The sequence below is a fragment of the Stegodyphus dumicola genome, chromosome 6 (genome assembly GCF_044657685.1).
Source record: "Stegodyphus dumicola isolate Sdum_Otavi_A_Nest chromosome 6, ASM4465768v1".
Lineage (NCBI taxonomy): Eukaryota > Metazoa > Arthropoda > Arachnida > Araneae > Eresidae > Stegodyphus > Stegodyphus dumicola.
This window is the reverse complement of record NC_140773.1, coordinates 191,709,993-191,723,808: the sequence shown is the minus strand read 5'-3', so window position 1 is coordinate 191,723,808 and position 13,816 is coordinate 191,709,993. Positions and strand designations below refer to the sequence as shown.

Sequence of the window (13,816 nt, the reverse complement as noted above, 5' to 3'; positions counted from 1 at the left end):
TATCGAATCCCGATAAATGACTGTCTGCATCCGCTAGAAAGTCCTCCACGAAGGAATCTCTCCATTTAGACAAATAGTCCTTGCATGTTTTGCATATTTAATTAAACAAACAAACACAGCAGAACGAATTTTTGTTTCTTTACGATCTTGCGAAATGTGAAAATTCCACTTTAAATATGAAAAGGAATGAAAAAGATATGTTTATATATCAAACTGTTAATAATCAATTGAAAAAAGAACTAGTTTTATAAGAAAAATAATTTTCAGAGTAAAAATGAAAGAAACAAGATATATTTTAATCTCAAATCTAAAACCAAGATATAAAAAATAAACGCGGCAATTTCAGATTTTCAGTTTCTGACTGATGAAAAATTAATGTCATGGGATTTGAGTATTTTAAAAATAAGCAGCTTAGCACTTAATCTAAATAATGAAAATGCTTCAGATATTCCATCAGAAATATCTGTTTTAAAAACCATACTATTCCAATAATTCTGGTAGAAGCAAAATTAGGTCTTGTAAAGATAATACAGCAATGATATCTAGTTCAATCACATCTGAAATTCGAAAGTACATTAAGAATACTTTTAAAGATGCCCTTTTCTAATATTAGGATGGAAAAAGCTTAAAAAAAAACTTCAAAAACGCTCTTTCTCCTTTCCCTTAAAAGACATTCAAATATCACTGCGTAGAACATAAATTAAATAATGAAGTAGATTTTTTAAATAATTATTGTGGATTTTATTTCATTAAAAGCAAGAAAAATGAAATTACAAAAAGAGTTGGATTATTAATATAATATTGTAGTACTATTTACATTATTTAAGTACTATTTGCTATGTAAGAAAGAAGTAATTTTTAAAGTTTTCATTTAAAAGTTCTAAACATTTACACAAATTAATTTTTTGAATACATAAAGTTATTATTAAAAGTATGTTATGGTATGATTTTATTTAGTTACTTTTATTGAATACAGACGTGTACGGATATACTTAATTTGATTGTATACAGAGGGTGTTCACACGTTTTTGTAACGAATTTGCAAAGATTCATATCGAAACAAATCTTGAAATTTTACTTTTTAATGCTTTAAATAGCCCTTTTGTTAAAGTATCATATTACATATTGATTTCCAAGATAAAAATCCTTTTCTTAAAACAACAAACTTGATTTTATTCCACTCCTCCTTCATAATCTTTTCGAATCCATTCAATATTTTGTGATGCCGCTTATAAAGAGCTTGTTTTAAAATTCCAAATGCACAGTAATACATAGGAGACATATCAGGGACTTGGGTGGAATGCATTTAAAGGGAATAGCTTCAATTCCAGTTTCATTTCTCATTTTTTCAAAAAATAGAGCGGTAGATTTAGAGGTATGGCTTCGAGCCGTATCCTAATGGAACTTAACACAAAGAAGATTGTTTGGATAAAGAGATGGAATTTATTCTTTAAAAATAGGGGCTAAAACATATTTCTGATAGTCATCCGAATTATTTTGACAATTTTTTTTATTTTCCTTATTTTAAGTTTTCCGTTATGAAAATGCAGTAATAACCATAAAAACTTTCCTTATTTTCTCTGAACCAACATATTAAGTCTTTTTCTCCTCTTTTCGGTAGTAAATCGATCTTTTTCTATTGCGGTCAAATAAGCATATCCAAGCCTCATAAATTGAAACTATATATTTCCATTTTTCACCTCCCAAATAATTTTCATACAGCAATTTGCACATATTCTTACTCTGAGAAACATGTTTCGGCGTTAGGCGATGAACATTATTTCGTTTAGGACAAAGGGCATTAGCCCAGAAGGGCTATTAATTTCGTTTTGGTATTTAATGAATAGACGCGCACATATTTTAATACTATAGATTCTGGGAACAAATATTTTTATCGACGCTTCAGTATACTTCAAAAACATAAATATCAGCAACCTAAGAAAATTTTTAAAGTCTATTTGTCTTCGGTCACAGGCTAAAAGGAAGTGCCTGAGTCAAATTCAAGTCTAGTCTAGTCTTGTATTGCCGAGAATATCGCAAGCATGGCAAAAACTTAGAAAACCAACCAACCATGCTGCCAGCCCTTTCGCCTTGCCTCGAACCCGGCACCAGCTAACAGTATTGCACGTAACTGAAAGAGCTACTTGTTTTTCTAGTAATATTTGCTTTGATAATAACAGTTCGAACTTTATTGACTATATATACTAAAATAATAGGATTTCCTTCCACCCCATTTTATTAGGCTAATATTAAAAATTTAAAAGGAAACTTTAAAAATGTCTCTAAGTTATTTGTACTTGAAAAGTTCGTAAATAATATCTAACAAGTTAGAACATTAATTTAATTAATTAAAGATGGATTTGATGTCAATATGTATTATGTATTCAGGTTATTGATCTGGTATGCTTGTTTTTGAATGTTTCTCTGTTTGTGAAGAAAATTCGAGTCAATCTCCACTATAATTTTTTTTGCACTTGGTAATATTCAGAAATGTTTATTATTATTCAAAGATTATATTCAGAAGACTTTTTAAATTCTCACTTTCGATCCTGAAGAGGGCTATGAGTTCGATGCAGAGCTTCAGTAGCATTTAAGTGAAGTAATTTTATACAGATTTGTTGCATCATTTTTTAGGATATCTAATATTTACCAGAATACAAAATACTTACGTTCAATGGCTTCGGGAGAATGGTTAAAGTCATCTGAATGCTCCATGCTGTGAGCTAAAGCTATTCTCATTTCGATGCCATCAAGCCCTCCGTTCTCATCGAAATCATGCATTCTAGAAACAGAAAAACAAATGGAGTTTTATGACTTCCATCTCCAAAGAAATTATAGGTTTCCAAGTACTATTGAAAAGACGCTTAAGACTTAAATAGTGAAGAAATTAGAAGGAACTTTCTTTAAAGAGAGAAAATTCATTTCCTAAAAAATGAAAGGAATAAAAGTTGATTGCTTTAGATTTTAAGTTAACAGAGCAGTAGTCTAAATAATTACTTCTAAATGGGGTTTTTGGAAAATGAACTATTTTAAAATCTATGTTTTATTTGATTTAATACATATATATTCTATTATTTGCTTTAGAAAAGGACGGTAAAATGTCTATTATTCGAATTCCAGTTATCCAGCCTACATAATTATTTGAATACTCCTGTTCCGAAATCTAAAAGTAACTATTGTCTGTTACTTTAAAATGGACTTTTCAGGACTTTTCAGATCTTCATCTATTTACGATAGTTACACGTGTTGTTAACATCGCGTAGCACTTATTTTCCCCTCATCATTTGAGACTGTAATCCAACTCAGCCTCTATTCATTCGCTTTTCAACGCTAAACGGAAATAAAGTGGAAAAAAGCGGTTGGAGAACTCGATCATATATCGCAGCTGTCATTACAAGGTTATAAGCAAGCCTGTATAACCTGTGTACAAGCATGTGGAAAAAATTACCCTTGAAATGCCTAAAGTAACAGACTAAAGGCAGTGCTAATTGTCTTTTACTGTTTTATGTAACAGTCAGATTGGATTATTTAGTCAACGGCAAAGAAAGCGAAAATTACCTGCCTAAGAGGATAGCTGTCTTTGCTGAGAACTATTTAAGGGAAATCGGGCCGCATTCATGTTACACATGCGTAAAACCATGACAATTCCTATGCAATAGCCTGTTCGCCAGGATTTCAATCCGTTCGAACAACTAGTGTTCAGCACTTTTACCATTCGGCCGCAGGTGGTCCGTAGTATACCACTCGAAAACAGATGAAATTACACGTCTCTTGCTTTATACGAAAGCTATAGACCCTTGGATCTGTCTCCCGGGGGGGGGGTCTGTGTCAAAAGTGGAGCGGAGCTGCACTGTTAGTGTGGTGAGACTATATTTGTACGACCAACTGCAAAATTCTGGTGTCTCACCCACTTCTATTTTTACTTGTAAGAAATAGAGCAATGCCTTCAAGAATGATGAATGAAAATCCTCAAAATAAACAAACAAACAAAAAAAAAATCATCCTGAAGAATAAAGCAGGCTTTTAAAATATTGAAACTTCAAAAATCAAATACTTCAGGCTCATCAAATACCGAAAATTTTCAAATGTGTAGAAACAGTAATCTGATAGTAGATAAAAGCACATTTATTGAATTTAGTTATTTATTATTTTAGAATATTTATTTGATTTGGTTTCTAACCTGAAGAATTATTCGCTTTATGATGCATGTAAAAAAGAATACCTTCTTTGTAAAGAAAAAGATCCAGGTCCTTTATTAGTAATTTTAAAAATATAATTACTTAAGTCTTTATTAAAAACTGTACTCTAAGAGATGGAAAGAAGTAAATGTCATTCATTGTAGCGGGAGCTCTTTCCATTACAAGGCACACCTTGCGCACACACACGCATACGAAAAAAAAAAAAAAAAAAAAAAAAAAGAGACAAATCTATATTTCCCATTCTAATGGGCTGATTGACAAAATTAAATTTGCGTTTTTCATGTTTGGAAAGCGTGACTTACGATATATATTAGATTTATATATAGTATTGTTGTAACATAGGTATTTTGACACAAAACTGGACCTTTTCTGAAAGGATATGCCGCTTTTCTTCCCATATTTCGTTTCTACGACTCAAATTAAGCCAAATATTAATTTTTTTAATTAGGTGAGAAATTTAAATATTTATCTGGGCGCAAGAAGTATGCAGTTTTCTTTAGCCTCCATAAGTAAGCAAGTCTACTCTTACAGATCTGATTTCAAAGTTGTCTTTGATGCTGAGATCATTCGATATTTTATGGCTAACGAGTGCTTCACAACGTGGATTATTAAGATGTTATAATTTATTTTTGATTTCTGTCAACTCTCAAATTGTCTTTCAAAGCATAAACTGAATTTAATGAAAATATTCGTCCAACATCTGTAAAAAATTCTGAAGTACTTTCGCTTCGAAAGTAATGAAAGACATCACATGTTACTAATTATAATTTGTGTAAATGATTGCTAGTTGTTAAATCACTTACCTAAGGCAGTTGAATTCTATTCTATTCTGCGGTACGAATCTCAAAAATTTTCAGTTTATTTTTCTTATTTCCTACTCCGAAATACCTAACAATCTCTATATTGTCAAAAAGAACGTTTCGTAATTTATTTATTGTAAACTTCATTATTTTTATTAATTTTGATTAGAATAAAAAGTTATTTGATATTAAGAAATTTGTAGAACAAAGTTCTGAAAGTTTAGTTATGAATTATAAAAAAGCATGCTAGAAAATTAATTGGAGTTAAGTTTAAATACATCAGATTCCATCATCATGCACAATACTTTAATTTTTTTCATTATGCCATTAAACCACATAATGAAAAAGAACTCAAGTTAGATACCAAGCGATTTTCAAACAGTTATACTAAAATATTAAATAAAAGCTACGTACATAACTGAAAACATTTTTTTTAACCCCAAAGAGTATTAGCCTAGAAGGGTTATTAATTTCATTTTGGCATTTTGCGTTGGTTCACTATGAAATGACGTTTCACTTTTCAAATTGTAGCCACCAAATTTTAGAGCCCTGCATTATATTTAAAGAAATTAAATAAGGAAGAATCTGCATGAATGTATGTATGTTTCTCCCACTGTGAATAAACAACGGTACCTAACGACATCAAATTTTGAATAACGTAGTCCTCTATTTGAATATGAGCATCTGGCAGCATACATTTGAAGTTTGGAATTTGTTTTATTATCTATTCCATATTTTGCAAAACTTTAAAGAATTTTTGATTAACAAACGCAAAGATTTCAAAGCGAGCAATGGCAACGCTATAGAAAAATAGGGGGGGGGGGAAACCACGCCCCTTTTGGGCGTAATATAAAATTTGAAAGCTTGCAGATTTTTTTTTGGGGGGGGGCAGTTAATGAATACTTTTCTGTCTCTATAAAACTTCCGAGAATGTTAAGATAACATAGCATTAGAAAGAAGAGTAATTAACTGCGATCGATTGCTGAGTGTTTTTTCCTCAAATGCGTTTTAGATGTGTTTTTGAATTGCAATTGCATGGACAAAAAGCGAAAAAAGAAATTTTTAGTAATCTTTTAAGATGTTAAATGAAAATGCGTCTTTTAATGGCTGACATTTTTTTTTTCTAGGAGAAAAGCAAAGACATAACCATTTGCAAAAATAATTTGAATAATCTGAGTTGCTAGTATTTTGCATTTTTAATAAAAAAGTTACTAATAAAATTCTAGAGGGTATAGCAATTTTTTTTTCCACTCAAATTGTATCTGTATGTCTTTTTTTTTTATCATTAAAGTCTAAACTGACATGCAACTCTGAAATTAGAAGACATTTAGATCTTCCCAAATTAGAGTATGGCAGACATACATGCACGTAAAAAACTGAAAACATTTCAAGATTAACACAATCAATATTGATGCTTTCGAAAAAAGGTTTCAGAAGCAGTAGAAATCTCGACATTCATGAGCAAATGTACGGGCGCAATGTTTTGAAATTTCAATAAATTTGCAACTTTGAAGTAGTATATAAAAGTACAAAAGGAAAATAATTAAATTCTTTAAAGAATTCAGAGATTGTAACTATATACCTGAATTTATATTTTATGATATTTAATCGAGGAAAAAAAAAGATTTCAGTTTTCTTTCTTTTTTAATTATTATTTTTGGTTTGTTTAATTTATTTGTAACTTATGAATAATATACCAGTGTTATACCTGTAATTATATTTTAAAACCGGTAATAACAAATGATATTCTGTTACACTTGATTATGAGGAAGCAAAGAATACAAAGAGAAACACATTTAAACTTTACAGTCGAAGTCTAAAACAATTTATCTTCGTAAATACTGATGTAAATAATATATTTAAAACTAGCGGAAAAATCCGATGACACTTAAGTTAGATTGAGAATAATGCCTCCAACAACGGATAGAACAATATTGTTGTAATCCTTCTTTAATAGCGATGCAAAAAATACGATTCATAGTAATACATTTTTCAGTCTGATACAATATGGAGTGCACATAAAAAATTTCGATAGGAAAATAATCTAATTCTCTCTCATTATCAGCAACAATGGAACGCAGTTTTTAATGATTTTCGTCTTTCTAATCAAATGGTCGTAAAAGCTCAAGTTCCAATCAATATTTTACTTATATTCAATTTTAATCGATTAAATGTGGCAAAAAATTGATCATAATTAATCAGAAATTAATAACGAGTAACAAACTCTACGATTTAAAACAGCGCAGCAGCAACACTTTTCGAAATAAAGCATTTTTATGTCTAACGCACGAGACTGTTGCCATTCGGAATAATTAGTGCGAAAATTAGTGTTTTCAAAGTTTTTAATTAACATCTCGGCTAACTAAAGGTCAACTTTTTTTTTTTTTTTTTTTTTTTTTTTTAGTGAACCTCGACCTTTTCCAGGACGCAGAAAAGAATTGTAGAAAGTTTGGTGACGATACTATAGTAGTGACTGAGTTAACCGCGACAAACATACACACATTCTTCTTTATATACTATAAGATAGTAAGATAGAAAGTAATGCACAAATCAATAATAAAACTATTTCAATATGTAAAACATATCTAAACATAATTCAAATAGAAAAATAAGTTTCTAATATTATATTTTTATCAGAAAATGCTATATAAATGATTCTGGAAAGAAATTATGCAGTTCTGATGAAGAATTAATGAAATGGCTTCTGATTCTTTTAAATTGGTAGTGAACATTTAACATAGTTGAACCCTAGATTAACCTAAGATGGTTAACTGGATTACGATTTAATCAGGCCATGTGTAACAAATTTAAGTTTGTTTATTACAGAACGGTTCTTATGAAAAACAAAATTAATGGAAAATTAAGTATGTTATATGAATTTCTATCACAGCCATCCCACACAAAGCCAACAGTCTACGGAAAATTTAAAAACAAAACATCTGATGTGGACATCGCATAATTTCCTTGTAAGGTCTATTAAATTATGCACATTTTTACCGTATTTCATTTAAACTTATATCTTCGAATTTCATTAGAGATATATTTAACGTTCAGTTAAATCAGTTCTCACTTCGCGTCAAGGCAAAAATACATAAAACTCAAAACACCTTTATTAAAAATTGTAAAATACAAACAAACATAAAACATCAAATACAATTAAAAAAAAATATTTACAATTAAAATTAAAGTTTCTACGCAAAAAGAAGCAATTCGGCCAGCGTGGAGGAAGACAGTTTTTCGGTGCACAAAACTGAAAGTTTATCTTTGTCCCACTTGGCAAAAAGACTCTGTAGTTGGTGCACAAACTGACTTAATTCACTGTCCTTCTAATAGTTTTAAATGTAAACAAATGGTGGCTTTGTAAGGTTTAAAAACTATTTAGACAACTTTTAAATTGTTGATAATTCTACAACTACTGCATACAGATTAACTAAAGGAATAAAACCTTAACCGAAACATCAGAACAACATAATTCAATCCATTTTAAGGCAATAAATGTACAATTTACCAACATATAAGAAAAAAACACCCAATTCACCAAACTGGGTAACAAAGGGGGTATATATACAGTAAACTCTCGCTACAACGATACCCGATACAACAATAACTCCCTCTACTACAATAATGTTTTGTGGTCCCGGTGATTTTGCATATAAACTAATGTTAATCTCCCCTCAATATTGCTATATTCTCTAGAACAATAAACCTCTGTAAAACGATTTTTTCAATCTAAATTTCAGTATTATTTTCTCCCTTTATAATAATATTTTGATTTTCAAATGCTTTTTTTTTTTTTTCGTTTTCTTTTGTTATTTTTTCCGTCTATTAAGACTCATTGTGGATATTCAACTTATCCCTGAAAAAATAGCTATTGTTCAGATTTCAAAACAGATGAAGACCTCCCTTTTGGGAATTGGAGTGGGTGAGGGAGGGTGAAGTATAAATGTATGCCTAGTCTCATTTCCCAGTAAGCTTTGGAATTCTGATAAGGTTTAAGGACATCTAGACCTGTCTGGTCACCTTGTCACAGAACAAGTGCCCTTTGTTAGAGGAACAGGGGAAGATGGAGGCTGGGTGTTGTTAAATGACGTACTGAAAAGTGAGTTCAAAGGTTGTTTTATAGTCTTTAACGATTTTGAGTTCTAGGCGAAACATTTGGTTTAAACTTTTCTTTCTTTCACGCGATATTGTTCCCTAAGATGGCAGGGCGAAAGGAACTATCTTTTCGAGATAAACTGAACGTTATCAATGATATTGATGAGGGAATGAAGCAGATTGATGCGGCTAAGAAACATGGATTATCGCAATCTATAGTTGCAACGTTCCTAAAGAAGAGAAAGCAAATCGAAAATGCTGTAACTTCAAATGAAATTAACCCAGATCGAAAACGACTGAAAGTTGCGACAAATGAAAACACTGATGCTGCTGTTTTAAAATGGTTTCAAGAGATGAGAGCAACAAATGTCCCAATAAATGGACCTTTATTATGTGCAAGAGTACGGAAATTTGCAGCAATGCTAGGGAACGAAACTTTCAAAGCTAGCAATGGTTGGTTAATGCGTTTTCGAGATCGTCATGGAATAACTTTCCAAGAAGTTCACGGAGAGAAAAAGTCAGCCCCGATAAACGACGCAAATGAATGGCGGCAAAACAAGATGAAAGAAATCTTAGAAAAGTATGCTCCAGAAGACATTTATAATGCAGATGAAGCTGAGCTGTTTTTCCAACTCCTACCCGATCGAACATTGGCATTCAAGGGTGAAAAGTGTTATGGAGGGAAGAAATCAAAGCAGAGACTGACTGTTCTTCTGTGTACAAATAGCACAGGAACGCATAGAATACAACCTCTCGTCATTGGTAAATCATTGAAGCCAAGGTGCTTTAAGAACGTGAAAAGTCTTCCCGTGGAGTATAAAGCAAATAAGAAGGCTTGGATGACGTCTAAATTTTTTTCCGAATGGTTACAGAAGTTAGACAATGAAATGAAGAAGAGAAAGAAAAAAATCGTTTTGTTGATAGATAACTGCGGTGCTCACACGTCATTTCCAAAGCTACAAAATATCGAAATCGCTTTTTTCCCTGCCAATTGCACTTCAATTTTACAGCCTCTTGATATGGGCATAATTAAGTGCTTCAAAGGATATTACAGAAAACGGTTGGTGGACTCCATACTTGTAAACTTTGAAAATAAAGTAGAAGACCCTTTCAAAGCTGTAAATGTCAAGGAAGAGTGTGACAATATTGCTGGAAGTTGGTGGGAAGTAACAGAAAAAACCATTCGGAATTGCTGGAAAAAGGCCGGTCTTTGTGTTATGGAAGATAAGAAATCTGATAATGATGAAAATTCCATAGACAATGATCTCTCAGATGATCAAGAATGTGTTTTGCACATCAAAAAATCCGTATCCCAACTTGAGGAAACAAGCGGTAAAAAGTTTGGAATTAGTATAGAAGACTATTTAACAGCAGATGATGATCTTGTGGTTTTCGCAGGAGTTGCTGATGAAGATATTCTCTCTGAAATTAATGATGAGATAGGAAACAATGACGAAGATGATGATGATATTGATGATGATGATAATACAGGTCCATCGCAGTCCTTATTGTCATCTCAGGAAGCTCTTCAATCTGTGAATTCTCTACGGACATTTTTTTCAAGCCTTCCGTCGACAAATGAAGAACATTTTCGTGCATTAGACTCAATGCATACAGTATTGGTGAACTTAACCGTTAAAAAAATCAATAAACAAACAAAAATATTGGATTATTTTCAATAAAACGTGTTTTCAGGTATGTGAATATTTCTGTGCTTATTTTCTGAATTTATCTTATTTATTTATTTTTTTAGTATTTAAACCACTATTATTAGTATTTTACAAATTAATTTCTTCTAAATATAGACTTAAAAGTAGTATGTTATGCACCTTAAACTAATAATAATAAAAAAAAGAAACTCTTATTAAATGCTCAAAATATGTGGGCCCTGGATATAACAATATGCCTCTCTACAACAATATATTTATTTGGTCCCTAAAATATTGTTGTAACGAGGTTTCACTGTATTTATACATCTGTGTGTGTTATTTTTGCAAAGGAGTTTCAAGTTTAATTTTCATATCTGAAAATTATTTGAATATTTTTATTCTTTTGCATTTACTTGTCATTAGATCGCTAGCCTTACTAGGCTAATTATGATTTAAGATTTGCTTTTTATTATGTTTTAATTTTAGGTTTATGTAGTATTTTGTATGTATTTTTTAACTTAATATATTTTTTAACTTTTAATGCTTTAGAACACGCAGACATGTCAGGAAAAGAGGCAAATCTAATGAGACTTTTGTTCAGTTAAAATTAGTAACGAATTTAGAGTTCGCTTAATACCGTTTGAAGTCTCAGTGGATTGTTGGACGAAACATGTTTGTATGCTGAGGCTTCAAAACACTTTTCCCTTGATAAGTTCTGTTTGAAGCTTTGAACAGAGAAGATTGACAATATATTTTTGTGCTCGATTTTTCACATTTTTCTGTTGTTTTTAAAAGGTTTTCTAGTTCATAATTTGTTACTTAGTTAGTTATTTTACAAAGGTGTTTCCGGAATTAAAATATATAACTTCAGGTGTTTTTAATAGCTTTTCCTAGGTTTTAAATGCCTTTCCAATTTAAATATATATATATATATATATATATACGTTTGGTGGGGCCGATTGCAACCAAAAAGGGAGATGAACAACAGCATGTTATAGCAGTCCCATATACAAAACTTAAGCGTTCTGAGGCTGCTCGTTTTTGAATTATGTGAGATACATACACACGTACGTAAAGACGTCATGATTAGAATCACTTCTAAATCCATTTTAATTCCATTTTACAATTCGTTTTGGTGGGGGGGAAAAGTCCTTTATTATATCCGTTCGTACAGATGTCAGATGTCACTTAAAAGCATCGCTAAAAGAATTCGAGAGCTGTCAAAATGGATATTTTCCTTGATATATGATATATGATACCCGAAATGTTTCTTTACTTCGTACAAGGAAGTAAAAATGTGTGGAATAACAGCTAACGAGGTCACAGTATTTAGGAATTGTTTAGTTATTTTCGTTCGTAACAGTAATTTATTCGTAACAGTTCGTAACAGTAACAACGTAATTTAACTGCATGCAATCCAGAATTTATGGCTCTTGTCTAATAGCTCTCAAATAATAATTTATAGCTCTTGGCTAATTATATAACTATTTATATAAACTACTGTAGAATTTTTCAATTATTAAAATGTTATGTTGCAATGTAGCAGTCCTGCCCCTAAATAAATGTGAGAGATTTGAAAAAAAATTATTGAAATTATTGAAAAAAAAAGGGGGGTCTTACGCATTATCCCGTCGACCATTGGTGGAAGATTTGGCAGTTAGTCCGCCAGTCGTTACTGCTGAATTCTAAAGGTAGTAAGTCATCTAAAATTTGACTCTAAATCACGCAACTTGGCTGGCAGAGAGGATAATACGTAAATAACAGAAAGGGGTTATAAACAAAAAAAAAAAAAAAAACAAAACAAAAAAAAAAAGTGTAATCAGTACAAGAAATCTAATTTCCATTTATCAAGAAAGATTCGCTCAGCAGTTTTTTTTCCCCACTTGAACTGCATTTGTTCACACATCTTCCGCGAATAACGTTACATCACATCAAAGGGATTGTGAAAAATCACATAAAATTCTAAGAATACTTGCAATCTTACCTAACCATGAAAAACAGCATCTCATGATCAGGTATTTCGTCAGTATAGTTCATCATTTCACTCAAATCTTCCTTAATGTGGCTGAAAAGAAAATGAAAAACGAGTTCAATAAATAAATTAAAAATAAATTAGAATAAAACTTCAAATCATTCCTAAAGGTAAGAAGTACTGTTAGTGAATGATACAAAATTAATTTTAGAAAAAACTCTATGCAAAACTTTATAAATTACAATTTCCAAACATTTATTTTGACATTGTTTTAGGTTAACCCTTTTAAACTAAAATTTTCAAGCACTATAATACAGGCATTACGCATACAAGATGTGCAATATTGCATACTGGCCAATTTCGGAATTAGAGAGCATAAAACAAAATTATATCTCTTTTCCTCAAATCATATGACCTAGTACTATACTGGCATTCCTGAAGAGCATGTTTTCCCTAAGTTTCCCAGTCCAGCAGTAATTAACATTCCTTTGAAATCTCTATAACAACTGTCTATCATACTCGCATGTTATTATGTACATTTGCTATGACTTCCTCAAAATTGGCCAGATCCTGTACACCAGTTTAAAATAAAATTCTGAACACAGAAGAAACAGTTAAAGCCCCAAGAAGATGATACTTTGTTTTGCTTCAGAGCAAATCTCCATATTATTCCATTTGATATAAGATCTCTTTCTGCCGGACTTAGGGGCTTGTTATACAAGCTAACCATGTTTTCAAGAATACAGTATATATGCAAGCTAACTGAAGAGTTTTCAAACTGATTTTGATAATAGAATTATACAACTCAGTATTTTGTCCTTTTCAGAATGGTGTATGGTGTTGGTGTATTTAATTAGGGCAAAGCATACTAGGGCTATCTTCCTAAGGGGAGAAATGCCTTCGTGGAGTACTTTTTAAAGGAAACTGGCTCGTATACACGTTACACATGGGGAAAACCACGAAAACACCCATGCAGCCAGCCCGTTCGCGGGATTCGAACCTCGAACCGAACTACCAGTGTTCAGCGACTTTACCGCTCGGCCGCTCTTTTCAGAATGAGTTCTTTATATTGAATTAGAATTTTGTCAGCTTTTTATTGTT

The 13,816-nt window shown here is 31.4% G+C and overlaps 2 protein-coding genes across 3 annotated transcripts in view; one reads left to right on the top strand and one right to left on the bottom strand.

Moving 5' to 3' along the window:
* The window catches only part of LOC118193179 (uncharacterized), a 120,522-nt gene that overhangs the window by 35,658 nt on the left and 71,048 nt on the right, over window positions 1-13,816 (top strand). The window lies entirely within an intron of this gene.
* Window positions 1-13,816, bottom strand: part of LOC118193180 (longistatin-like) — a 30,796-nt gene that overhangs the window by 10,229 nt on the left and 6,751 nt on the right. Inside the window, exons 2-3 of the mRNA XM_035364228.2 lie at window positions 12,728-12,808; window positions 2,670-2,782 (exon numbers count right to left, since the gene is read on the bottom strand). Of these exons, the coding sequence (XP_035220119.1) occupies window positions 2,670-2,782; window positions 12,728-12,808 (194 nt within the window). The remainder of the gene's footprint in view (window positions 1-2,669; window positions 2,783-12,727; window positions 12,809-13,816) is intronic.